The sequence below is a fragment of the Musa acuminata genome, chromosome BXJ1-11 (genome assembly GCF_036884655.1).
Source record: "Musa acuminata AAA Group cultivar baxijiao chromosome BXJ1-11, Cavendish_Baxijiao_AAA, whole genome shotgun sequence".
Classification (NCBI taxonomy): Eukaryota; Viridiplantae; Streptophyta; class Magnoliopsida; order Zingiberales; family Musaceae; genus Musa; species Musa acuminata.
In genome coordinates this window covers 24,258,038-24,282,278 of record NC_088337.1, presented here as the reverse complement: position 1 = coordinate 24,282,278, position 24,241 = coordinate 24,258,038, and the positions used below count along the sequence as shown (strand labels likewise).

The following is a 24,241-nucleotide window of genomic DNA, read 5'->3' as shown; positions in this document are numbered from 1 at the left end:
CATGCGCTAGTTGTAAATTGTACTGAAGTCTAAGTATCATAAAATTGAGTCATTACCTTTCTTGATCAGTCATCTCAATTATTTATTCCACAGAATTTTCAGTAATTAAGATTATATTCTATTCAATTAATCTGATCAAGGTCTTACTCACTCAATACAACTTGTATGTGCTTAAGCCATTTATTTCAGAAAATATAGGGACATTTACAAAAATATAATAAAGGAAGTATTACTATAATAATATAATATTAATGTTTTGAGTTTCCAAAATATAATGAACTATTGATATCATCTATATTTTACCTTTGGGTGAAATATTGACATATCTAGTGTTTACTCAAGATCACTTATGGAGGACTGATACCATCCTTGTGGAATAATATTGCTACCTTTGGGTATATAACCCTAAACTACAAGGATATCTAAAAACGGTATCATCCTACCCTATCACATAATTATTTGAAATAGATTCTCCTTTAGGATTATCTAAATTTCCTAATTATATATGCCATTGTAAATATTATTTTATTTAATGTCATTTAGGATCAATTTCATAATGTATTTTATAGATTATTGATCCAGGTCACTTTGGTGGCTACAGGACCAATATAAAAAGATAAAATACAATCTAAAATATTCCATGGACAAGAACTTTATTGTAATTCATATCCCACAAACCTATCATCCCAGGCTACTTTAGTAGTTACCGATCAGATAAAACTTAAGATGATAAATTATAAATAATATTCACTAAATTTCTTTATCCTAATTCATGTTGTCATTATGAATATTATTTTATTTAATATCATTTAGGACTAATTTCATAATGTATTTTATAAATTATTGGTTCATGTCACTTTGGTGGCTATAGGACCATTACAAAAATATAAAATATAATCTAAAATATTATATAAATGATAAGACCTTTATTATAATTCACATCTCATAAGTCTATCATCTCAGGCCATTTTGGTAATTACAAGTTAGATAAAACTTAAGAAGATTATAGTCCAATAATAGAATAATAACCATAATAATTATTGAACATTAATGCTAAGCAGTTCAATAATAGAATAATAACCATAATAATTATTAAACATTAATACTAAATAGTTCAATAATAAAATAATAATCATAATAATTATTAAATATTAATTAGCAAAAGAAAACTCATATGATAATCATGATAATATATAAATCATGCCTTTATGCCTTTACGTCAAAGGTAAACATTATTTCACAATTTCAAATGTATAAATATGAATAACTAAATCAATATCCAAGAACAATAATTGGATTTTATTTACCACATATATAATCAATAATTTATATGAGAAAATTATAAAATAAATCATAATTTATATTTTTTAATCAAAATTAAATCCAATAAAATAATAAAAAATATAATCATGATTAAATTTAATCATAATTATAGTAAATCACATTTATCAATTTTTATAATTGAGAATATAAATCAAATTTCTCAATTTCATAATGATAAAACTGTAAATATTTGATAGGATATAAATAAAAAATATACGATTTATAAAGGACAGAACTATAATTTGGCAAAAATTAGACCTAAGGGTAAAACAATAAATATGTTGACAGAACATAAACTGGAATTACAAAATTTACAAATGGCAGAACTATAATTTTGTAAAACCCTAGCCTCGAGGTCAAAATCATAATTATGCCAAAACCCTAATCAACCTTGCCGTCGTCGCTTGCGCGTGCGGTGCTGCTACTACGGCGGTTCCAGCCTGTGCCACTATGTGCGGCGCTGTCGCTGCTTGCACGCGGTTGCTGTGGTGGTTCCAGCCTGCGCCGCTGCATGCAGCACTACTGCTGCTTACGCGTGGCCGTTGCGGCCTTTCCTACTTGTGGATAGTGCGCACGACTGGCCGCGGCTATTGCTAGTGCGCGATCACTACAGCGGTACCTGCCCGCGTGCAACCGCTGTCGTCACCCTTTGTCCACCGGGGGCAGCGGCTACCGCCATCTACAGCCACCACCCTTCCACAAGCACTGTGTTCACAAGCAGTGCGGGATGCCCATGGTGCCGCTATCGCTCACAAGGGGTGGTACACGACCCTTCGTCGACAACGATCAACAGAGATGATCGTCTCAATAACATCGATAATAATAAACAGTAAATTCATCGATATATTGCTAGTGATAGAGCAAATCATATAGAAAAAATAGATCAATAATATCCGACGAATCATTCAGGCATCGTAAACAAAAATAATAGATCTAATATATTTGATCTCAAGAACTTTGCTCTAAAACCAATAGTTAGCATAAAATCTATAATCATGCTATCTGTAATGCAAAAAAAATTTTATGCTAAGATTGAAATGGATGCTACTCAGATGTACACTTAGCCCCTAGAGGTTGTGTCTATTTATAGGTTAGAGCAAAGGCTTTAGGATAAATTATTAGGAGAGTTCCTCCCATCAAGGTTATCTCCTAAGGAATCCTATTTTAACATGGACTTCTTTTCTATTGGCCAATAACCATAATAAGAATCTAATCATATCTATAATATATCTTACTTAATTAAATAGTATCACAGAATGAGATTATTCAATCTTGCTTATTTGATATGTATTTTATAAGATAAGCAATTGCCCACTTTCTAATTTCACAAGATAATTCTTCTAGCGCAAAAAAAATGAAAAAAAATCCCTTTAAGCTTTTGTTAAAGGGAGATATGACAAGTAAGCTTTCGTTGACATGTCATCCTCGTATAGTGATACGTCATCTCCGCTTATAGTCTACTCAGATGATTCAAGTTTATGAGGCTGACCTGTTACTGATTGGAAAGTTGATTTAGTAAATCATTATCCTATATCTCTAAATTTGACACATAATTTTACCATCTTATTATTGGCTGGATAACATGTATCATCATTCCTGGTGTTTATCACGATCTCAATCTGATGATTATTTGTTGTACTATAAAAAGATCCTCATATATTTTTGACAATAAGTATTATTTGACTAAACACATTGATCCAATCCTTTCGGTGTATATAAACATAAACATCAAAAGAAATCTAATACTGCTCCTAAAGGGTCTCCGACTTTTTTTTTTTTTTTTGTTTCTTTGGCACTTAACCTAAGACATTAGAAAGTGCATCTTGGTTGACTCTTAACCCTTCTCCGTATCATATAATCAAAATCTATTATAATATTAAAAATTTAATTTTCTTCAGAAAAAAAGATAAAATCAACTTTTACATATGATATGTCATGTAATTATTGATTTATGAGATTCTCGATAAAAGAGGTCTTTTCTTCCTAATATTTTTTTTGAACATAACTTTAATTTAGTATGATTTTTAATATTCGTTTAGGAATAATCGTGGGTTGAATTTCCTTAAAATATCCATATTTCGTCGGAATTGTACTCGAATATTTTTTGTTGGGTTTAATCTGCCTTCGTTGTAACCTTTTCTTTTAATATTAATTATATATATAATTTTGTAAAATGAAAGACATAATTGGGTTCCATGGTGTAGTGGTTAGCACTCCAGACTTTGAATCTGGCGACCTGGGTTCGAATCCCGGTGGGACCTTTTTTTCTAAGCTAATTTCATGATCCTTTTCTTTGTAGCAGCAATTAATGTATTATAAGATACATATGCCTAATGCTTAGTACACATATTTCCAATTTGATCACGGAAACATTTCATCTATAAAAGATGGAAGGTGATATGATCCGTTCCTTCATATAGCAGCAATTGCTTTGGGAGACATATTATGACTACCACTCCAAATTGTGTTGTGTTGCGCTAAGAGTTGACGCGTCACCGACCAGCCGACGCTGGGCAGGCAAAGCAGTGGAGATGAGCGGCGGAGAGAGGAGCGCGAGCGACTCCAAGGTGGAAACCATCTCAAGGTTGGCGCAGTGGAAGATCGAGAGCTTCGGGCCCTGCACCTATCGCCGCTCCGACGCTTTCAAGATCGGCATCTGGAACTGGTTCGCTTCTCCCTCGACCCCTCTCCTCTGCTTTCTCGATTCAACATCCTCTCTTTCTTGCATTCATGTTGGGGATTCAGGTACTTATCCGTCGAGAAGAATCGGTACGTGCACATCCGGTTATTCCCGGAGCCATCCCGCGTCTCCAAGGAGCAGCCACCCGTCGCCAAATTCGTGCTCCGTGTCTCCAGCCCTGCGCCTGGTCGCCGCCCCTGTATCTCCCCTGGTATTCCCACCTCTCTCGAGGATCTTTAATTGCCTTGTCTTTTGGTCTTAGATCGTTGGATTTCTTGGACTAGGCGTAATTACTTGTTAAAGGTGGAATTTTTAGGACTGATGCAGGTAAATTCTTAATCTAGGTGTAAATTGGTTGATTCCTTTGCCTTTGGTTGTGCAAATTAAAATTTCGGCGCGGAAAAGGTGAGGTCACGCCATTAAAGATGTGAGTTTTTAGGTTGAGGACATGGAAAAGAGGCGAGTGCGAGATTAATTAGCTTGGTTGGACTTTGTTCCAAGGATTGGACATTCTTATCTTAGCAAAGAAGGTTGACCTTAAGCCCATGAACACTTCAGACTGATCTCCAGATCTGAATCCAAATAGATGACGCTTTCATCTCAACTTAACGGCTTCTTGGAACAAACATGTGATTTTTTTTTTGTTGAGGGACATGGGAAAAAGGCGAGAGCAAGATTGATTAGCCTGGATGGAGTTTAATGGAAAGATTGGACACTCTCGTTTTAGCGAACAAGGGTATCTGAACCCAGGTAGGTGAAGCTTTCATCTGATTTTTGGGGGTTCTTGTGGTTCTTGGATAAAACAAGGGGATATACAACAGTCTTTAACTTTTAGGAAAAGTTTCTCCAGTCAGCTCTCAGGGCCTGCTCTACAAGCCTTCTCTACAAGCAACCTTGAGCTGGCTGTAAGAGAATCATTTCTGTGACAGATTTCCACTTCAGGCAACCATGTTAAAGAAAATTACAGACAGAAGGAATAGATAAAGAAGCTTGCCTCTGTTGCTTTCTTTCTTTGCTTCTCCCTTTCCTCTGTCTATTCCTGGCTCACCTCTTTATCCTTTTTTTTAAAATTGTGTTCCTCTTGGAGTTGTGGGATCTGAGTTTACTTCATCGAGTACATAAAAGGATTTTGAATACTGATACAACACACAAAATCCTACAGGTAATCATTCAAAACTTGCAGTAATGAGGTTCTGGGCTGTGCTTTCATTGTGAGGCTAAATGCGAATCATAATATCTATTATATTCAAATATCTATATTCACTATGTTGGCAAAAGCCAATAATTCTGGCCAGGCCCTCATGTAAAGAGACTAAGGACCTTAAAGTCCTTCCACATATTAATGTACAAATGACATGATTCATAATTAGAAATGGGAAATAAATGTATTGATGGATCATATGGAAAGAGAAATTAGGACACAGCTTTTGCTATACGTTACAAAGTAGTACTCATACACAAACAATCTGTAGGATCCGTTCTTACCAATATCAAATTGTTTTGTCAAATTAAATTTCATGGTCACTACGTCTAGAATCCATTTCCACCCTGCTTGTTCTAATCCCTTGATCAGGCGATTTATCTCATGTACCTTATGTTTGGACTGAGGGTTGTCATTCCAATGACACACCTTCTGCTGGCCTGTGAATGGCCAGTATGTTTGTACATTATTCCCCACCATTGTGCAGACATAGGCATTAAAGTGTGACAAAATAAATGGAGAGAGAGAGGAGGAAGCTAACTTTATGATCTTCGCTGTTATGAAGTTGCCATTTCCACCTTGGATTTGTTTGCCACCTCTGCAAAACTTTAGAAAGAAGGTCAAGCGGCCTGTAATTGAATTTTGCATGTGATCCAGACAGGCTTTTGCTAGATACATGGTTGAACCATTTGATATAAATAACTATGCCAATTAATCGTTTGCCACAAAAAAAAAATCAAGCAGACTAAGTGTCTGAAACATTTGCTGAATGGAATATACTAGGGGTAGACCCTGTACATGAGGAAGAACCATGGTCTGGACCTGTTTTTCAGGTTAGTTTATGTTACATTTTTAGTTATAATTTTCTTTTGTAAAATCTTCTGCTTTGTACATGTAACAAAATTAGGGTTGTTTTCCTGGTTTTGCATCTTTCAACATCCACTGACTGATTAACTTGAATGTAGTTAATGAGAAGCTGATCCGGAGCAGTGAAGATTTTGCTTGGGCCATTGATTCTAACTTTCTTGGGCGTTTTACAATTGATGTAGAGTTTCTGGACTTGAAGATACATCCCCTGGATGTAAGTGTTCTGAGTTGCAGATTTTGTGGGTTTTTGAACCTTTATCAGCTGTGATTATATATTTTCTTTTATATTTTTGGAGAACAAAAGGACACTTACATGAAAACTTTTTGAGAATTGAACTAAAATTTTTTTCTTAAACAGTAGATTTATTTCCAATTACAGGGTGGTGAAGCTTGTTCAATATGGCCTAATGAAGGGATGTTGCAGTCTCTTTCAAGCAAAAGCACTTTGCGATGCCTCTCTCGTATGCTTGAAGATGGTATTCATGCAGATGTTACTATCAAAACATCTGATGGTGTGCTGAAGGCCCACAAGGCTGTGCTTGCTTCAAGCTCTCCCGTTTTCGAAAGCATGTTCCTGCACGATCTCAAGGAAAAGGAGTCCTCCACAATCAAGATAGAGGACATGTCACTAGATTCATGCTCAGCTCTTCTTGGTTACATATATGGGACAATTAAACAGGAAGACTTCTGGAAGCATCGCCTTGCATTGCTTGGTGCAGCGAACAAGTATGATATTGCTGACCTCAAGGACTGCTGTGAGGAAAGTCTTCTGGCGGACATCAATTCCAGCAATGTCCTTGAAAGGCTCCATGAAGCATGGCTGTATCAACTCAACGAACTAAAAAAAGGGTGTTTGATGTACTTGTTTGATTTTGGTAAGATATATGATGTGAGGGATGAAATGAATAACTTCTTTCGCCATGCTGATAGAGAGCTGCTTTTGGAGGTGTTCCAAGAAGTCCTGACAGTTTGGAAGCCTTAATAACATGTCGTGGTGAGATCGTCAACTCTTTGGAATTTTCCAGGACTCTGATATCGCCTTGCTATGGTAGAGGTTTTTTCTAAAGTCATTTAAAGTATGTTTTTTTATTGTCCAATAGGTGGTTTTGTAAATTCATATATGCTTTTCCTTGCATGGTTTGCGATGGTGGTTACCATGTAACTGGGTTGTGGTGCTTTGTATGTGTTAATTGTCCTTTTCGTTGTAATGAATTCTGGTTCTTTGTGAGAATATTGTTATTATTGTTCGCTAAGCATGGCATTGTTAATTACAGAATGTTAATTGGTAAAATGTGATCATTATAACTGGAGGGATTTCTCTTGGTTGTGGGTTAATGCAAATGGAAATCAATCATGTGGAATGAGGACAGCATGTGTTATCATATGCTGTATGGTTTGAGTACATATGCCTTGCTAGTAGGAGTTAAAACCCCACATTCCATATTGAATGTTGGGAACCTGGTTTAAGCAAATGATGAACTCAGGGAAAATCTCCTGGGAGTGATATTCTTTTATGAAATTATTCTGGAATCATTCAGAATTATCTTGAGAAACTGTCAAAAATATAAAACTTTCTCTTTTCCTACTCTGCTCTATTCTGTGTAACATTCATTATATCCAAAAATATATCAAAACTCTTGTCTTATACATCTTTGCTACATATTTCATACAATACCTTGAAGATCATTCGGCAATCAAAAAGAAATAAACATAAGTTTAAACCATAGTTAAAAAATTATTTTAATTTTACAGCAATTTAATTATTAAAAACCACATATATCATAATTTATAAGTATATTTATAAATTATAAAATAATTAGATGATTCGTTTCATAGATATATCAACTATAAATGAGCTCTACTCGTGAGTTAACAAACGATCTCATTAATAAATTTATGAATTTGTAAAGATATAATATATGATATTAATGATTTTATTAGTGAAATCATATTATCCTGACTGTCTCATTTACAAAAAAAAAAAGAAAAAAAAAATAATTTGAAGAAAGTTATAAACCATTAGTCTCTAATACCGCAAGTTATATATTTAAAGTCCTATTTAAGGTCTAAAACAAAAAAAAAGACATACATATTTTTTATTTCCCTATTTTAAGCACGTGTAAACTGTATCAATTTAATCTTTAAATAATTAAACATAAAAAATAAATATTAATTCCTCGAGCACGGGATCGGTCTCCGTCGACTCCGATCTCTCCTTATCGTAAATTGTGTTCAGCGGCTTCGCAACCAACCCCAGCATCGCCGAAGCATGCTCCGCCAGTTCTCCGTCCTTCCGCCGCCGCCGCTGCCCTCTCGCTCTCCTCCGCTCCGCCCCGTTCCTCGGCTCCTGCTCCCCTCCGATGGCTGCTCGTTGAACCTCCTCCACTCTCGCCGCCGCCGCCGCCGCCGCCGCCCGCTTGTGATTGTCCTCCGTTCCGGTGGCGGCGACCGGTGGAAGCTCACCGATCTCGATCCAAGTACGTGGTCCTCTTCGGAACCCTAAAGTCGACGCTTCGTTTCGGGTTTGCTGATCTGTTCTTTCGGTTTGCTTCTTGATAGATGCGGTGCAGGATAGGCTCCGATCGTGGCTTCTCAAAGCGCGGACGCTGCTCACCGAGGTAGCGACGCCCATCGTGAAGCCCGGGCAGGGGCGGAAGCCTGCCACCGCGCGGGAGCTGGAGAACATGGCCGTCGAGGAGGAGGTCTTCGTGGCCTCTGAGATGACAGTGGATCGGAGGACGACGAACGGCTTTCTTTCGTTCGCCGCCGTCGTCTCCATCGAACAATTCGCTAGGTGAGCCGGAAGCCTTCAGCTTGATCTTTCAAGATGTTGATGTGGTGTCCTGGTGGTGGTGGTTTTTAGGTCTCATCGCTGAATTATGCTCTGATTTGTGCAAGGTTTGGTACAGGATGAACGGTCTGACGGGGCGGAAGATGCAGAAGATATTTGAAGCGCTCGCCCCGGAGACCATTCGGACTGATGCTAGGAGCCTGGTGGAGTATTGCTGCTTTAGGTACCTCTCGAGAGACAGCTCTGATATCCACCCTAGCTTAAAGGTCTGTGGGTATATAGTCCTCTCCCTCCTTGGAATGATTGGGTGAATTAAAATCGACTTCTTTTCTTAAGCTTTACCGTTCCCTTTAATAGTTTATAGTAGCTTATTAGTCTAATGCCCAGACTGAACTGGCTAATATTTATAAATGGTCATTTTCCTACCGAAACAGAACCAGCTTCTTTTTGAAGGCATTGGTTGACATTAATCACCATTTCAGGAGTTCTCTAATGTTTCTGGCAACAGTTTTTTAGCTGTTATCCAACTTTGTGTCTATTATTCATGTTAGTTACTTTTCAAATCTTGATTGGTGAACTGCAGGAGCATGCATTTCAGAGGCTTATTTTTGTGACTATGCTCGCTTGGGAGCAGCCATATACCAGGGATGGCGGATCACAATTTTTGCAGGATACTTCTTCTTTTCAGGTTTGTTTTGTCAACTACTGCATGTTTAAATCATTTCTTTAAATCTTTCTGACATGCAAAATGCTGGGTAATTGCAGCATCTGAGCACCAGTAGACTTGCTCAAAACCTGCTTCCTTAGTAGCAAGAAACAACTCTTTTATTATTTAACCGTAAGAAAGTCCTACCTGTGGAAATGGAGGATCATCATATATTATTACTTTGCTTCTTTGTTATATCACCTAAATTTCTAATGGTCAACATTGTTGTATTGCTTCTTTAACTTAAAATTATCTAACTAAATTCTTCCTGAATCCTGTATGTTTTCACATTTGATTAGCCTAACACTTTCATGAATACTAATTTTGGCCTTAAACAAGTCCATTTGAAAAATCAAAACAAGAATTACTTACTATAAGGTCTGCTGTTCATAAGATGAATGAAGTAGTTTTGCCGTCTGATAAACAATGTAGTATCATCCTTGCCTTTGGTAAAATTATTTAAAATAAGAAAGGAACTAAGCCTTTCATACCAAGCTCTAGGAGCTTGTTTCAAGCCATAGAGAGCCTTAGTCAATTTGAATACATGATTAGGAAGAAGAGAATTTTCAAATCCGGGAGGTTGTTCGACATATACTTCTTCGGAAATAAAACCATTCAAGAAGGCACTTTCGACATCCATTTGAAATAGTTTAAAATTATTACTACTAGCATAGGCAAGGAGCATCCTAATGGCTTCTAATCTTGCCACAGGAGCGAAGGTTTCTTCGTAGTCGATACCTTCTTCTTGGTTGAAATCTTTGACCACTAATCTAGCCTTGTTTCTAACCACAATACCATTTTCATCTTGCTTGTTTCTAAAGACCCATTTAGTACCAATGACTAAATGGTCACTAGATCTAGGAACAAGCTTCCATACTTTATTCCTCTCAAATTGATTCAATTCCTCTTGCATTGCAATAACCCAAAAATAATCTTTTAAGGCCTCGTTAATGCATTTAGGTTCGATTTGAGAAAGGAAGGCGGTGTTAGCACAAAAATTCTTGAAAGAAGAACGGGTTTGAACCCCTTTTGATATATCTCCTATAATTAGCTCCTTTGGATGAGCATCTATATACTTCCATTCCTTGGGTAAGGAAATTTCGGAAGAAGGTGCATCCAAGTTGCTATTTTGAGGAGGGGGTTCATTTAAATTCAAATTATCAAAACCAAGATCATCATCAAAATCATTTTTCTTTAAATCAGAAATTTCATTAAAAACTACATGAATAGATTCTTTTATTACTAAGGTTCTTTTGTTAAAAACCCGAAAAGCCTTAGAAACGGAAGAGTAACCAAGAAAGATGCCTTCATCGGATTTAGCATCAAATTTTCCTAAGGCATCCCTTTCATTCAAAATAAAGCATTTACAACCGAAAACTTTAAAATAGGAAACATTTAGTTTTTTGTTATTCCATAATTCATAGGGAGTTTTTGATAGGGACGGTCTTATTAGAACCCTATTCATGATGTAGCAAGCCATATTTAAAAATGACCAAGGCAACAGAGAAGTCCTTTTTTAATGTACTCTATATTGCTTTTAATTTATTAATTCAAATGTTTGGTCTGATGTTTGCTTATACAATAAAGGGCTGAATGATCCATCCTTCTTAACAAAGGCCGGATTCCTCGCTTCAGTTCACAAACTGTATATTCCTTTGTATGTCCTTCAATACAATTCATTTTCAATTTTGCGGCCGAAATGAAATTTGATAGAAAAGGATGCATGTATATTTTGTAACCTTTTCCTTTAGGTCTTCAGGATGGTATCACACTCAAGGAAATCATGCAAATTTTTTAACTAGTAATTAGATTTGAGTTTTTACAATTTTCTTACATTTAATTCATAGGATTGGGATTGGCCAAAACAAAGAGCAGAAACTTGTAAAGAAAGATGAAAGGTTAGATATGGTAGAGTTAATTATAAACGTAGTAAAATACTTATTTAATGCATCGTTCATTTATAATAAAATACTTATTCAACACATTCTTATTTAATACATTGTTCTCAACTGATCTTTCTTTCTGAATTATCTTGTGGAAAAAATTTCTATTTTCATGCTTGTCATTCAGTGTATGCTGGGATATAGCTTGAGCTGAGTTTTGCTAAAAGTTTGTGTGTATGCTGGAATATCAACTAGATTATCAGCATTTTTATGATACTTTTGCAATAAGTTTATTTAGAAAATTGTGTACAAATTTGTTGTTTTTTTATTCTCTAGAACCCTGGATAAGAAATCCCTCTCTTTGCGTATGTCACAGGATTGCAATGTTTATAAAAGCGCTAGGTGTGTGCCTAGGCACCTGCTCAAGCGAAGCGAGACACTCCAAAATATTAAAATTTTAAAAATATATATTACAATTGATAAATATGATCATAAGATAAAAATGCTACATCAAATTGAAATTATACAAAGTACTAAATTATCTATGCAATGTATTTATATTAATGTGATATATGTGGCTAAACATAAATATGCTAAACAAGTTTAATTGATGGAAACCTATGCTAAAAGATTTCTAACCAATGCTAAATAGTTCTAAAGAGTGGATCAATATGATGCTAAATAGTTCTAAAAAGAGAACTGAGAAGAGGTCTAACCAGTGACTATAAAAGAAGGTGGGGAAGGAGAGGGCAGCGGAGGAAGCTGCGGACAAATGAGGCGGCAACAGATGAAGGTGGCAGTGGCAAATGAAACTACAGACTAAGGCAGCGGTGTCGGATGGAGCTACGAACAAAGGTGACGGTGGCGGATGTAGGGTTTCACTTCGAAGACAAACTGCATCGTGCGCGTGCGCTTGGGGGTGGGTGGAGAGGGGGAGGGGGGGGACAAGTTTTGAGTTAGGGCACATTAGTTGGTTCTATTGAACCAACTTACTGGCTCAATCAAACCAGGCACGAACCCTGACTTATCTTCACTGGGGCACTCGTCCAAGGCACTTGATGTCTCGACGATGCTTCATCGAAATGCCTCACTCAGAGGTTTTGCAAGGTGCTTGGGCAAGCCATGGATTACTTACCAGCAGCCTTGCTTCTCTGTCCTCTCCTTTTTTGTTCCCTCTCTTTCTTCCTCTTCCTCTATCTTTTCTTCCCCAAAGCCATCACATCCAGAGGCAGCAACAACAATAGTGTCTGCAGAAATGACAAGTTCAATGATTCATCGGCATACAATAAGTTTTCCCATCCTTGTCGTCTTCTCCCATGATGCATACATGTGTATGATGCGTACATGTGTAAGCCGTTGACAGTGGCACTTTCTATTCTGGTCCATCCTTGTCCATGTTACCCCTCCCTTCCAGCAGATTGCCAACACAATGAATTGGCTAGAAATCCAGCTATGGGATGATAAGAAACAATATATTATTAGTCATGCTAATATAATTAGTCTTATATATTGTTCATGCTAAAATTTATTTATGATAGGAAACTTGCAAAAGACAGATCTGTGGATAATTCATGCATGACCATTGGGGCTACTGGATTATATATGAGGAAATTTTGGAGACAATTTTATACTGGATGTTTAGCAAGTTGAAATTTTAACTTGGTCTACTGTAAATTTAGACATGAAAATTTGTTCAGCTGAAATATTTTCAAGTCAAGAATCAATCTTCTCTCTAAAGATTGGTAATTTTTAAATAGGGCCAATTAGTTGGAGAAGATGCTTTTGTTCGAATAGCTCCAGCTGTTGCAGGTGTGTCTGATGTATCAACAGCACATTCTCTCTTTAAGGCTCTGGCTGGAGATGAACAAGGGATTTCTTTGAGCTTGTGGACTACATACCTTGCCGAACTTCTGAAGTAAGTTTGGCCCCAGTTATTTGTGCTTTACATTTGTTTACGACTACATGCTTTGTCCCTTGTTTTCTTTAGATGTTTATTATTCTTTGCAATGAATGTTTATGAAGTAGACAATTAATTGTTCTCATTGCTGGTTGAAACTTATATCCTTTTATCTTCATGTTTCACTTGATCTGAAATTGGGGTTCATACATTTGCAATTCTTTCTTGTTTGAAAACTTGCTCACAACTTGTTTTTGGTATAGGGTACATCAGGGAAGACAATCATATGAAAATGGAGATTTCGTGTTGCCATATGAGCAACTTCTATGCATAGGTTCAAGCAGGAAGCGGCCTGTCTTAAAATGGGAGAATAACATTGCATGGCCTGGAAATTTGACTTTGACAAATAAAGCGTTATATTTTGAGGTAAAACAGCTATTATGTCTTGATGAATTCATCAATTCAATACATTCTTTCTCTGCCTCTCCTGCCTGAAGGTTTTCCTGTGCTGATCCTGTTTTTTTTTTCTTCATTGGAAAGCTTGTGTGAAATTGCATCATGCTGCTGTATCTTTGGATTTTATTACCATAATAAAAGCTTGTGAAAAGATTCAACTCTTAAGTATGTGTGTTATGATTTATATACAGGTAATTAAACATACAACTAAGGAGAAGGAAATAACTTAAGCTTGTAGCATATGTCCATTTGATAATATATTACTGTAATTTGGTGTGGCATGACATCAACTTTGTGAACTAGAAAGGTGAATTCTCACAGGGATAAAACACAAAAAGATAAAAAAAAAAGTCTATAGTTTCCTTCTTAAATAAAAATCACTAAGTTTTGATGCCTCATCTCATACCCTAAGGGCAAGTCATAACATTATGGAACTCTATGTATTCCTTTAATATCACCATTAACTAAATACATGATTTATTTTTTGGATAATGGGGAACAGCATTATTTGCCTACATATAGAAGATAGCATGCATCATATACATGACAAGCATGATCAGAAGGTGAAGCTCTGTTGCGAATGTGAAGTTTGACCAAAAGGCTCTGCTTTAATCCACAGCAAACTTTATGCTAGATCTTATAGGAACATTTAGTTTTCTGACTTAATTATACTGAGTATGCCAATATTTAAATCTGTTTGTGATCGTAATATCTGTTGATTTTCTGCTTTCTCTCCATGTTGATCCTTACTAATGGATCAATTTTTCTAAATATTGTTCTCTATCTTCTTTTCCAATGGTAATTGCTGTTACGTTATCTCATCCATTTCTGTCTAATGACTTATTCTTAATTTACTGTGATTAATGAGCTATTTTCCTGTTATATCACTATTATATTGATGTTGTAATATGCTTGGCTATGGTTCAGAGTGCTTCTTTTAAATAACTTCGGTAATTATGAAAAATTGTCCAAGTGTTCATAATCCAGTGTTTCTGTTGCCATCGATGAACTTACTGCTAATCATTATTAGAAAAGATCATAACTATGAAATTCATTAGCACAATTTGGATAAATAAACCAATACTCCTAATGATGATTATGCCTTTGATTTCTGCTTAGATAAGTAACATGGAGTAAGAATCATCATATACGGTTACCACTATTTATTGTTACTATTGTGCAGACACATGGTCTGGGCAGGACAATTAAACAAAAAAATGATCCAACACCAACAAAAGGCTAAGAAGCGCTCTGTGGTTATATCTAGCATTTCTATCGATTTTGAACAAAAACATAGAAATATAAAATACCATCAAAGGTGCATCTCCAGTAAAAATAAGAAAGTAAAGAAAGATAGAAATAGAAGAGCTTTTACCTGCCATTGGCCTCCTCCCTGACGGTTCTCAAGTGGTTAACTGCTCAGTGGGTAGCTGGTCCTTGACAGCTGCAAGGATAAGCAGGATGAAGCATGTCTACTCAATATGTATGCTTCATATCGAGAAGGGGGCTTTGTTGGAAATTTGGAACTCTTGCTGATTAAGGATTGTAGGTGGTTCCAATTTCCAATACACGATTTAGATCAAGAATTGCTGAAGCATTTATCTTATATGCCAGACTCCTCAATGCTTACATGGGTGACATTAGGCTGCATGTAGTAACCAAGTTTTCCTTACAAGTTAAGATAAACTTTTATGTATAAACTACAATTGAGGTGCAGTTTCTTATTTCAACTCTTTTGATTGTGCAAGCCTTGTGTACCCCAGTAGTCTTTTTATTCATCAAACATCTAATAGCTCAGATATCTTGAATTTAACAACCTTAACGTTAGCATACATAATGTTATTTTCTCACTTGTCATTTCATCCAGTTAATTTCCTATAAAGATATTAGCCCAACTGTTTTCCCCATTGCATTGATATTGGCAGGCCATTGGACTGACAGGTACTAAAAAGTCAGTGAGACTGGATCTCACATGTCATGGTTCACGGATTGAGAAAACAAAAGTTGGACCATTTGCATCCAAACTTTTTGATTCTGCTGTATCTGTTTCTTCCGGTTTGAAGTGAGTATGCTTTTCTATGCTTATGCATCTTTAATTCTTTATCCACCAAGCATCTCATATGCAACTGTATATGGATCATACATTAAGGTAATCATAAGCATAAGACCGCACTTTATGAGTTGAAAATGGTGCAGAGACTTATACTGCATGAATATGCAAGATCCTGTAAGTTGAGGAATGTAGTATAGATATTTGTGTTAGTTTTGCATTGAAGTCTGGTTCTGGTGTGGATGATAATGAATATGAATGAACATAATCAATAATATGATTTTCACAATTCTCAATTATCATATAGCTAAATCTTTGTTTCTACAGTGAATCATTGGCTTGATTCCTTAGAGGTTGTGCTATAGTTTTCCTTGTTTATAGTAATTCTTTTCCTCATTAGAAATGAGAAGGTTAGGGGGTGGTCCATGTGGATATTTCCCACCCTTTGGGAGCTGTTGCGTATCACATTTATTCAAGATTCATTTGAGAGCTTGTAATTTATGATATTCCAATTTGTTCTTATTTTTTAAATGGATCCTGTAATATACAGTAATTGCATTATTGTACAAGTACCAGATATTTTTGTGGATCTGACACTCCCTGTTATTGATCAGCTCTGAAACTTGGATCCTGGAATTTGTTGATTTTGGTGGTGAAATGAGACGAGATGTTTGGCATGCTTTTATACGTGAGATTATTTCGTTATATGAGTTTCTACGTGAATATGGACCAGATGATGATGATCCATCAATCCATGATGTATATGGTGCTCATAAAGGAAAGAGAAGAGCTATTAGAAGTGCAGCAAACAATATTGCAAGGCTACAATGCCTTCAGTTCATTAGGAAATTGTCAGAGGATCCAGCTAAACTGGTTCAATTCTCATATTTACGGAATATACCTTATGGTGATGTTGTTTTCCAAACTTTAGCTGTAAGTTTTTGGGGTGGGCCACTTGTAACAAAATTTAAGCATACAAATAATCTACCAGTTCAGCGGATGAAATCTGTTGAAGACCTTTCTGGTAGCAATGTTCACTTGATTGACATAGATGGTAGTGTGTACTTGCGGAAGTGGATGAAATCTCCAAGTTGGTCATCTAGCTCATCAGTCACCTTCTGGAAGAATTCTTTGGTTAAACATGGGATTGTATTGGCTAAAAACCTAGTTGTAGCTGATTTGAGTCTCGTAGAAAGGGCAGCATTGACATGCAAAGAGAAGAGCCGAATAGTGGAGAAGACTCAAGCAACAATTGATGCTGCTATGATTAAAGGAATCCCAAGCAATATTGATCTTTTCAAGGTATTAGTTTCTCACTCCACAAACTCCTTAGTGGTGTTATTGATAGACCACTTGCTGCATACTGTGCTGGCTAAACTTTTATCATGCACTATATGCTATGTTGCAAAATTACGGGCATGGAGAAACTTAAGTGAGCATGTATAATTTATGTGACGATCAGAATTTCATCTTATCCTGAAGATGTACCAAATACATTAAGAGATTCTGTAGTAATGTATTTTAAAATACTTAATTTCATCTAGTAGCTCGTATCTAACAAGTATTATCTCCAAATCTTGATTGATGCCCAAGTAAATACTGCATATTAAAGTAGCATACATTACATATCATTCACATTTGTTTTGCTTTTTCAATTTATTTTACAATCTTGTAGTTTCTTTTATTTTCTCCAAAGTTCTTTAGTCTAATCACAGTTAACATTGGTAGATGAACCATGTAAGCTAGTTGAGATTACATAACTTGGCTAGTTAGTATTATGTCCTGTTAGTAATAAACATAATTTTTAGAATTGTCGTGACAACCAAGCTTTGGGTCACTCTGTTACTGGTTGGACCACTGGGTTACTTGGTCAGACCACTTGCTTATTAAATATATCTATAAAAACTATTTTTAATTTTTTAATTTTTAAATTTTTCTCCTTTCTTCTTCTTTTCTCCTCATCTCTTTTCCCTTCTTCCTTCCTATACTCCATGCTCTTTTTCTTCTCCTTCCTTATCTGTCTCTCTCCTCCCCCTCCACCGCCCCCCCAAACCACCACCCCTACCCCTCTTCTTCTTTTTTTCCCTTCCCTTTCTCCTTTCCTCCTCTTTTTTTTTTTTTCTTATTTCTACTCTTCTCCTCCTCTTGTGCATGAGAACAAGACATCCATGGGAGACCGTTCAGGCTGATTACTCAATTTGTTAACTAATGGTGATCAGTGAATGCAATTTCATCTGGACTGGTACATGCTGGCCAGTATTTACTGGTCCAGACCTAAACCGACATACAAACCATCCTAATTCTAGGTGGTCCAGGCCTGGACCAGGTGGTAAGCCCTTTTTCTATTCTTTTTAACCCTATGCATGTGGACTTGCATCTCGTATGCTGCTCGCCGTCCTTGACCTATTGGTGGCACTCCTCTCCTATTCATCCTTTATCGCTGCCTCCTCATCTTCCTCCATCACTGCCACTACCTCCTCTCATCATCCAGCACCTCCTCCTACCTACCTCTTCTTCTTTGCCACCACCTCCCTCTTCTTTGTAGCCTCCTCTCCTTTTTACTTAGTGCTGAAATTGTACTCGTTAATGGTGATATTATTTAAATACTGCTAATTTAATTTAATTTGATTTAAAGAACAAGGGTATTATTGACTTTGGAGTATATTAAAATCTAGCCAGTTTTGCCAGTTCATTAAAGATGCATATTGTGTAACTCTCATACATTTCAATTTTTCAGAAACTTCTACTTATGATCCTAGGGCACTACTGTGAGAAGTTGTCCAGAACCTCAGTGACCAATTGATACACCCACTTCCATGACATTTTCTTGCAGAGTATCACTTCCATGTATCTGCACCCACCATTTTTCTCACCAATGCCTACTTGAGGTTAACCATGTTGATAAAGGATTACATACCTGATGTTTCCCGTTGATAACTATGTTGATAAAGTTGTCCAGAACCTCAGTGACCAATTGATACACCCACTTCCATGACATTTTCTTGCAGAGTATCACTTCCATGTATCTGCACCCACCATTTTTCTCACCAATGCCTACTTGAGGTTAACCATGTTGATAACCATGTTGATAAAGTATTACATACTTGAGGTTAACCATATTGTGTAACTCTCATACATTTCAATTTTTCAGAAACTTCTACTTATGATCCTAGGGCACTACTGTGAGAAGTTGTCCAGAACCTCAGTGACCAATTGATACACCCACTTCCATGACATTTTCTTGCAGAGCATCACTTCCATGTATCTGCACCCACCATTTTTCTCACCAATGCCTACTTGAGGTTAACCATGTTGATAAAGTATTACATACCTGATGTTTCCTCTTATGGTTTATTTGTTGCTTCTGTCAATTGTCATTCAGTTGTGTTTTCTCTTCCATTCTCTGTTATCATCATACTCCAATAACATGGGAAATAAATTGTTAAGCTGACTACAACAACTTTGTTGAAGTTAAAATATGTCACTTATTTCCTATGTTGTATGCTTCTTTTAGTTGAATAACTTGTTCCATTTTTCTGGATCCTCAGGAGCTAATGCTTCCTTTGGTAGTCGTTGCCCAGAAATTTGACAAACTTAGGCGTTGGGAGAAGCCACGTGTGACTATATCTTTCCTTGTTTTTGCCTATACCATCATTTTCACGTAAGCGTTGTCAGTTTCATTTATTCTGAATGCTTGGAAATATATGTTGTTTTTGCTGCTGAATGTTTACTGATAGGATCACCAAAAAAACAAGTTCTGCTTGAGTGCAAGCCCAGGCTGTCTCTGAACATGCCTTCCTATGCATAGGCATTTTAATTGTCTTTAGTATAGTTTACCTGTAAATTCCTACAGCAAAAAGTTTGGGCAAATCATCTATATGCTTTCAATTTCTATTACTTTTTTCTTTGTGAATGCTTTTGTCAGCATCTTGATCTTTTTGCACTCTGATATTTCTGTCCTTCCCTAAATGGTGGTCTAGTGCAGGATCCGATCAATGCCAGATCTAGGGAAGTTGAACATGTCCAAGCTTACCTCTCAGGCAGGGAAGCTACTTCTATGAATTGAACATTAGCATTCATATCGTAAAATAGCGACCTTATCTGATGCCAAAGCTTGCCCTCCTGTCGTGTTTTAATCACATGATTTGTGCACTGTAGCATACACAATATGTTGAGAAGAATGCAGTTTGTTTGTTTCTTTTTCTTTGGCTTTTTTTTGTTGCCATTGATTAATTAATGTTAATAAAGATTGTAAGTAATTCCACTCTAAGAAATGTTTCAACTTGTTTCTTTTTAAAAATTATATCAACATTTACTGGCACAATTCAAGGTATATTTTGAATTATTTCCTGTTATATGATTCACTAATATGTTTGGGAAGAAGTTTACAATGTCTGATTGCTTGGCCATGTCTGTTGCCCTTCCTTTCAAAAAACTACTCTAATGACCACTTCTGTTGTCCTTCCTTTCAGAAATCTACTCTCATATGTACTCCCAGCAACACTAATAGTTATGGCTACCACCATGCTATTACTGAAGGGTCTCAAAGAACAAGGTCGTTTGGGGAGGTTTTTTGGTAGAGTTGTAATACGTGATCAACCACCCTCAAACACAATCCAGAAGATTATTGCTCTTAAAGAGGCCATGGCATACGTGGAGAATTATCTTCAGAACATAAATGTTATTCTCTTGAAGATTAGAACTATTATGCTATCAGTTCAACCTGAGGTATGCTAAGGCAGCTTTCATTATTTTTCCTAATGTGATTTGAAGAAGCTCTACAGTATTCTTCTTGCACTAGACATGTTTATCGATTTAATTCTAAATTGGGTTCTGGTACTACAAAATTCAAGCTAGTTCAGTAATTTGTGTATTATCTACCATTGAAAACTTCCTATTTAACTGCCACTCATATAACATATCAATGAAGAGCATAGTCAATTAAGAAAAATGCAGTTGTATATATGATGTGTTTGGTATCAATTTTGGTATTTTCTTTTAGGACACATCATATTTGTATTCTTAAATTTAAATTTCTTCATTGTTAATCCATATGCTAACACTAGGTCATCAAACACATGATAGAATTTCTAATGCAGTTTAAAATGTTTGTTTGTTCCTTGCTCCATAAGTTATTTGAGGGAACCAATTTTTCACCTCAAAAACCCTTTCAAGTGCACTTTGCTGAGTATGTAATCAAGTAATTGCTGCAGACAATGTTGACTAAATTTTATGCTTTAATACTTAGCACCACCGCATTTTTTCATTATGTGCATTCATTTTGCCCTAGTTTATATTTTCCAGCTATTTCACTCTTAAAGCATGTAAATCCTGCTTTTTCTTTCTGGCAAGACATTAAATATTTCAAAATCAACATGAAGTTTCAGAGCAAGCTCATCTCATACCACCAATCGAGTACCACAACAGAGATGAACACCAACAAGTGTACCAATGTCAGGAAGAAATCTTAATGGTCCAATAAAAGAAGGCAACAGGAAATGGTAGATAAATTTGCCTGAGTGACATCCCATGAGTATATCCAACTTATAGGTTACAGCACTAGATGGACTGCCCTGTGGATGATCAGAAATCTATGTTTCATAACAGATACTGCTGATGGATTTCAGCATCTTATATGTGATTCGAGTCTTTAGAATACTCCTATGCATCTTAAATACAACTGAACTAGCTACCATCTGCATAATACCTTGAACAAAATTTCATCTTTGAAACCTAAAATGGAGTAGATTTCTTGATACTTCTCAAGCATTTGATCAGCAAATTTGATTTGTTTCTAATGTGTAGAAAACTCCACCTTTCACGCCCAGCTGAATGAACTAATTGCATGTTACCTTAAGCAAATTTTCCATTTTTGAACCTTAAAATTGATAAGATTCTTAATATATTTCTAACACATATCTGCTTAGTGATTGCTACAAAAACTAAATTTTGACATTAATGGATCTATTTGGGTTTCTTGCAGGTAACATTTGAAGTTGCCGTCGTGCTACTTGGTTCCGCAATCAGTCTCCTTGTGATTCCTTTCAAGTATATTCTTGCTTTCATTATCTTTGATCTTTTCACTCGTGAGCTACAATTCCGAAGGGAAATGGTGATGAAATTTGTGAGCTTTCTAAGGGAACGGTGGGCAGGCATCCATGCTGCCCCTGTGGTAGTATTACCATACGAGAGCCCTGAAACCGTCACGGAAGGAGTCAACACAACCGATCCAGATCGCATAAAGTCTGGGAGAATATTAGGAAATGGGAGTGCAGCGAAGTCATAGCATACAGATACATGAAATGTAAAATGAAATACCCTTGTGTGTATATTATAATTAACAGGCATTCATTAAGGATGTGCAAACTTTATTCTGTAAATGCATGCAACTCTTCAATTTTTAAAGATGTATAGAATCATATTTTTTTTTGTCCCTTCCCAGTAGAATGAGGATAAGTTGGTTCTATTTCCATGGGATATTAACGTGCAACATCCTCATGCAGTGGGTATAATTCAAGTTTAAATTCGGTATTGAAACATATAATTCAATATTGGTACGAAATGTCATTTATTTTTAACTTTTTTACATAGTTTATTCAATGATATCAGATGGTATAAGTCAGTATATTGATGAGTTGCAGAAACTGATATCAGGTTGAGATTTAGAACTTTGAATGACATCTATTTCTTCCTCGGTTTCTTCACATTGTCTCCTTGATCAGCACAAGTTTAGATTTTTCGAATTTTTTTATTCAAGATATTCTTTTTAATCATAAACTTTCAGTGCATCAACACAATGTGTTGAATCAAAAATTTTCATTTTATACATTATTGAGATTTACTACCTTAAGTTTTCTTGTAGGAGAACGAATAGATTTGACTCCGTTTTAGAATTCACATTGACACCTGCATCGATAGGAGATAATACTTGATGTTTGGCTCTGGTCCACAGAATTAACTCTGGGTCATAGTCTCTCGACCTATCTATCACATGTTAATAGAATTCCCAACTAAAATAGGAATAGGAAAATAAAAAACATCCTAAGAAGACTCTTGATGCTACTTGACATAGGTCGGTCTCTCTCTCTCCGTTTGAAAGCAACAATGTCAGTCTAATAGTTTGATCCCATAATGAATCGAAACTTCACCCTTTAAATCTAGAGGCAAATGAGCTACTTAAAAAAAAAGTTCCTCTTACCCAATCTTGACCTGATTCTACTATCAACAAAATTAGTGCAACCCTTGGATAGAGCAAAAGGGTCAAACTCATCAAATTCCTAAGGATTAATGTCAATATCTTGGTTACCAAAAGATATGTCGGGAATTGACCCGATAGTGGAAAACATCATCTCTATATCAGGTTGAAGTCCTAACGTTAGAGACCACAAAGATTTGTATTAGATTGGTTATAGACTATCAAAGAAAAAGGTAGAAAAATCATTATAGATGTGTCAAACATTATAATGGTTAAAAAACCTAATAACAAATTGAGAATGTGTGTTACTGATATTGATTTAAATAGTATCTATTTGAAGGATAGTTACCCATTGTCTCGAATAGGCTAGCTAACCGATTCCATATCAGGCTAAATAGTTCAATCTCATGAATACCTTCTTGAAATATAATTACTTGAATGATTTTTAAAGACTAAGAAAACACATTACTCGAATGATTTTTAAAGACCAAGAGAACACATCATTCATCACGAACAAGAAAGTCATGCCCTTTGGATTAAGAATCATTTGTATCGCACGCTAGAGAATTTTGAACATAATATTTAGTTACAAATCAGATGAAATTGTTAGGTTCAAGAGCACTAAGAGGGGGGGTGAATTAGTGCAGCAGAAAACTTTCTGCGATTAAAACGAAACTGCATTCGAATGATAAAAATGATTTCTGTGTGAAAGCCGATTCTAAGATTACTTTAACTTAAGATCAAGCAAGATGATGTTAAAGTCAATCTATGAAGGCAGTTTGCAGTTATGATGTAAACCAGAATATAAGCGCAAACTGAAATACGACGTTCGTACGAAGAAACTGATTTACGTCTAAATGCTGATTCGTAAATCACTTGATTAGGCGAGATGCAGTTTAAGCAAGGGTATAAAGGCAGTTTGCAGTTATGGTAGAAATCAAAACGTAAACGCAATCTGAAATATGATGATCGTACGAAAAAGCAGATTTACGTCTAAACACTGATTTGGAAAGTGCAAGGCTTGAAACCCGATCGTATATGCGCAGAAAGCAGTAAGCTTCAGAGGAGGTTTGCAGTAAAGATAATATGCTCAAAGTAAATGCAAACCGAGATTTAGAGTGGTTCGGTCAATCTTGACCTACTCCACTTTTGGCTTCCTCCACCGACAAGGTCACCGACGTCAACTAGAGGC

The 24,241-nt window shown here is 36.1% G+C and overlaps 2 protein-coding genes and 1 non-coding gene across 4 annotated transcripts; all 3 read left to right on the top strand.

Moving 5' to 3' along the window:
- The first annotated feature begins 3,512 nt into the window (after positions 1 to 3,512).
- Positions 3,513 to 3,584, top strand: TRNAQ-UUG (transfer RNA glutamine (anticodon UUG)). Its single transcript has one exon. It is a non-coding gene; the product is annotated as a tRNA-Gln (tRNA).
- Positions 3,585 to 3,671: 87 nt separating this feature from the next.
- On the top strand, positions 3,672 to 7,324 carry LOC135597328 (BTB/POZ domain-containing protein At1g21780-like). Its single transcript, XM_065090125.1, has 4 exons — positions 3,672 to 3,988; positions 4,069 to 4,214; positions 6,170 to 6,285; positions 6,451 to 7,324. The coding sequence occupies exons 1-4, from the start codon at positions 3,855 to 3,857 to the stop codon at positions 7,051 to 7,053; spliced, it is 999 nt and encodes a 332-aa protein (XP_064946197.1). The 5' UTR covers positions 3,672 to 3,854; the 3' UTR covers positions 7,054 to 7,324.
- Positions 7,325 to 8,260: 936 nt separating this feature from the next.
- On the top strand, positions 8,261 to 22,283 carry LOC135597327 (uncharacterized). Of its 2 annotated transcripts, XM_065090123.1 has the most exons (11): positions 8,261 to 8,548; positions 8,631 to 8,865; positions 8,981 to 9,128; positions 9,446 to 9,550; positions 13,209 to 13,366; positions 13,612 to 13,774; positions 15,730 to 15,866; positions 16,469 to 17,156; positions 19,403 to 19,515; positions 20,327 to 20,582; positions 21,838 to 22,283. In XM_065090123.1, the coding sequence occupies exons 1-11, from the start codon at positions 8,341 to 8,343 to the stop codon at positions 22,138 to 22,140; spliced, it is 2,514 nt and encodes an 837-aa protein (XP_064946195.1). In that variant the 5' UTR covers positions 8,261 to 8,340; the 3' UTR covers positions 22,141 to 22,283. The 2 variants fall into 2 exon arrangements, with proteins under 2 accessions (XP_064946195.1, XP_064946196.1); XM_065090124.1 differs by lacking the exon at positions 8,261 to 8,548 and having other exon boundaries at positions 8,727 to 8,865; positions 8,970 to 9,128.
- Positions 22,284 to 24,241: the final 1,958 nt, after the last annotated feature.

Coding starts and splice junctions, on each gene's coding strand:
- LOC135597328 (XM_065090125.1), top strand. CDS start 3,855: ATGAGCGGCGGAGAGAGGAGCGCGAGCGACTCCAAGGTGGAAACCATC. Junction 3,989..4,068: donor AAGATCGGCATCTGGAACTG/GTTCGCTTCTCC, acceptor TTGGGGATTCAG/GTACTTATCCGTCGAGAAGA. Junction 4,215..6,169: donor CCGCCCCTGTATCTCCCCTG/GTATTCCCACCT, acceptor ACTTGAATGTAG/TTAATGAGAAGCTGATCCGG.
- LOC135597327 (XM_065090123.1), top strand. CDS start 8,341: ATGCTCCGCCAGTTCTCCGTCCTTCCGCCGCCGCCGCTGCCCTCTCGC. Junction 8,549..8,630: donor GCTCACCGATCTCGATCCAA/GTACGTGGTCCT, acceptor GCTTCTTGATAG/ATGCGGTGCAGGATAGGCTC. Junction 15,867..16,468: donor TCTGTTTCTTCCGGTTTGAA/GTGAGTATGCTT, acceptor GTTATTGATCAG/CTCTGAAACTTGGATCCTGG.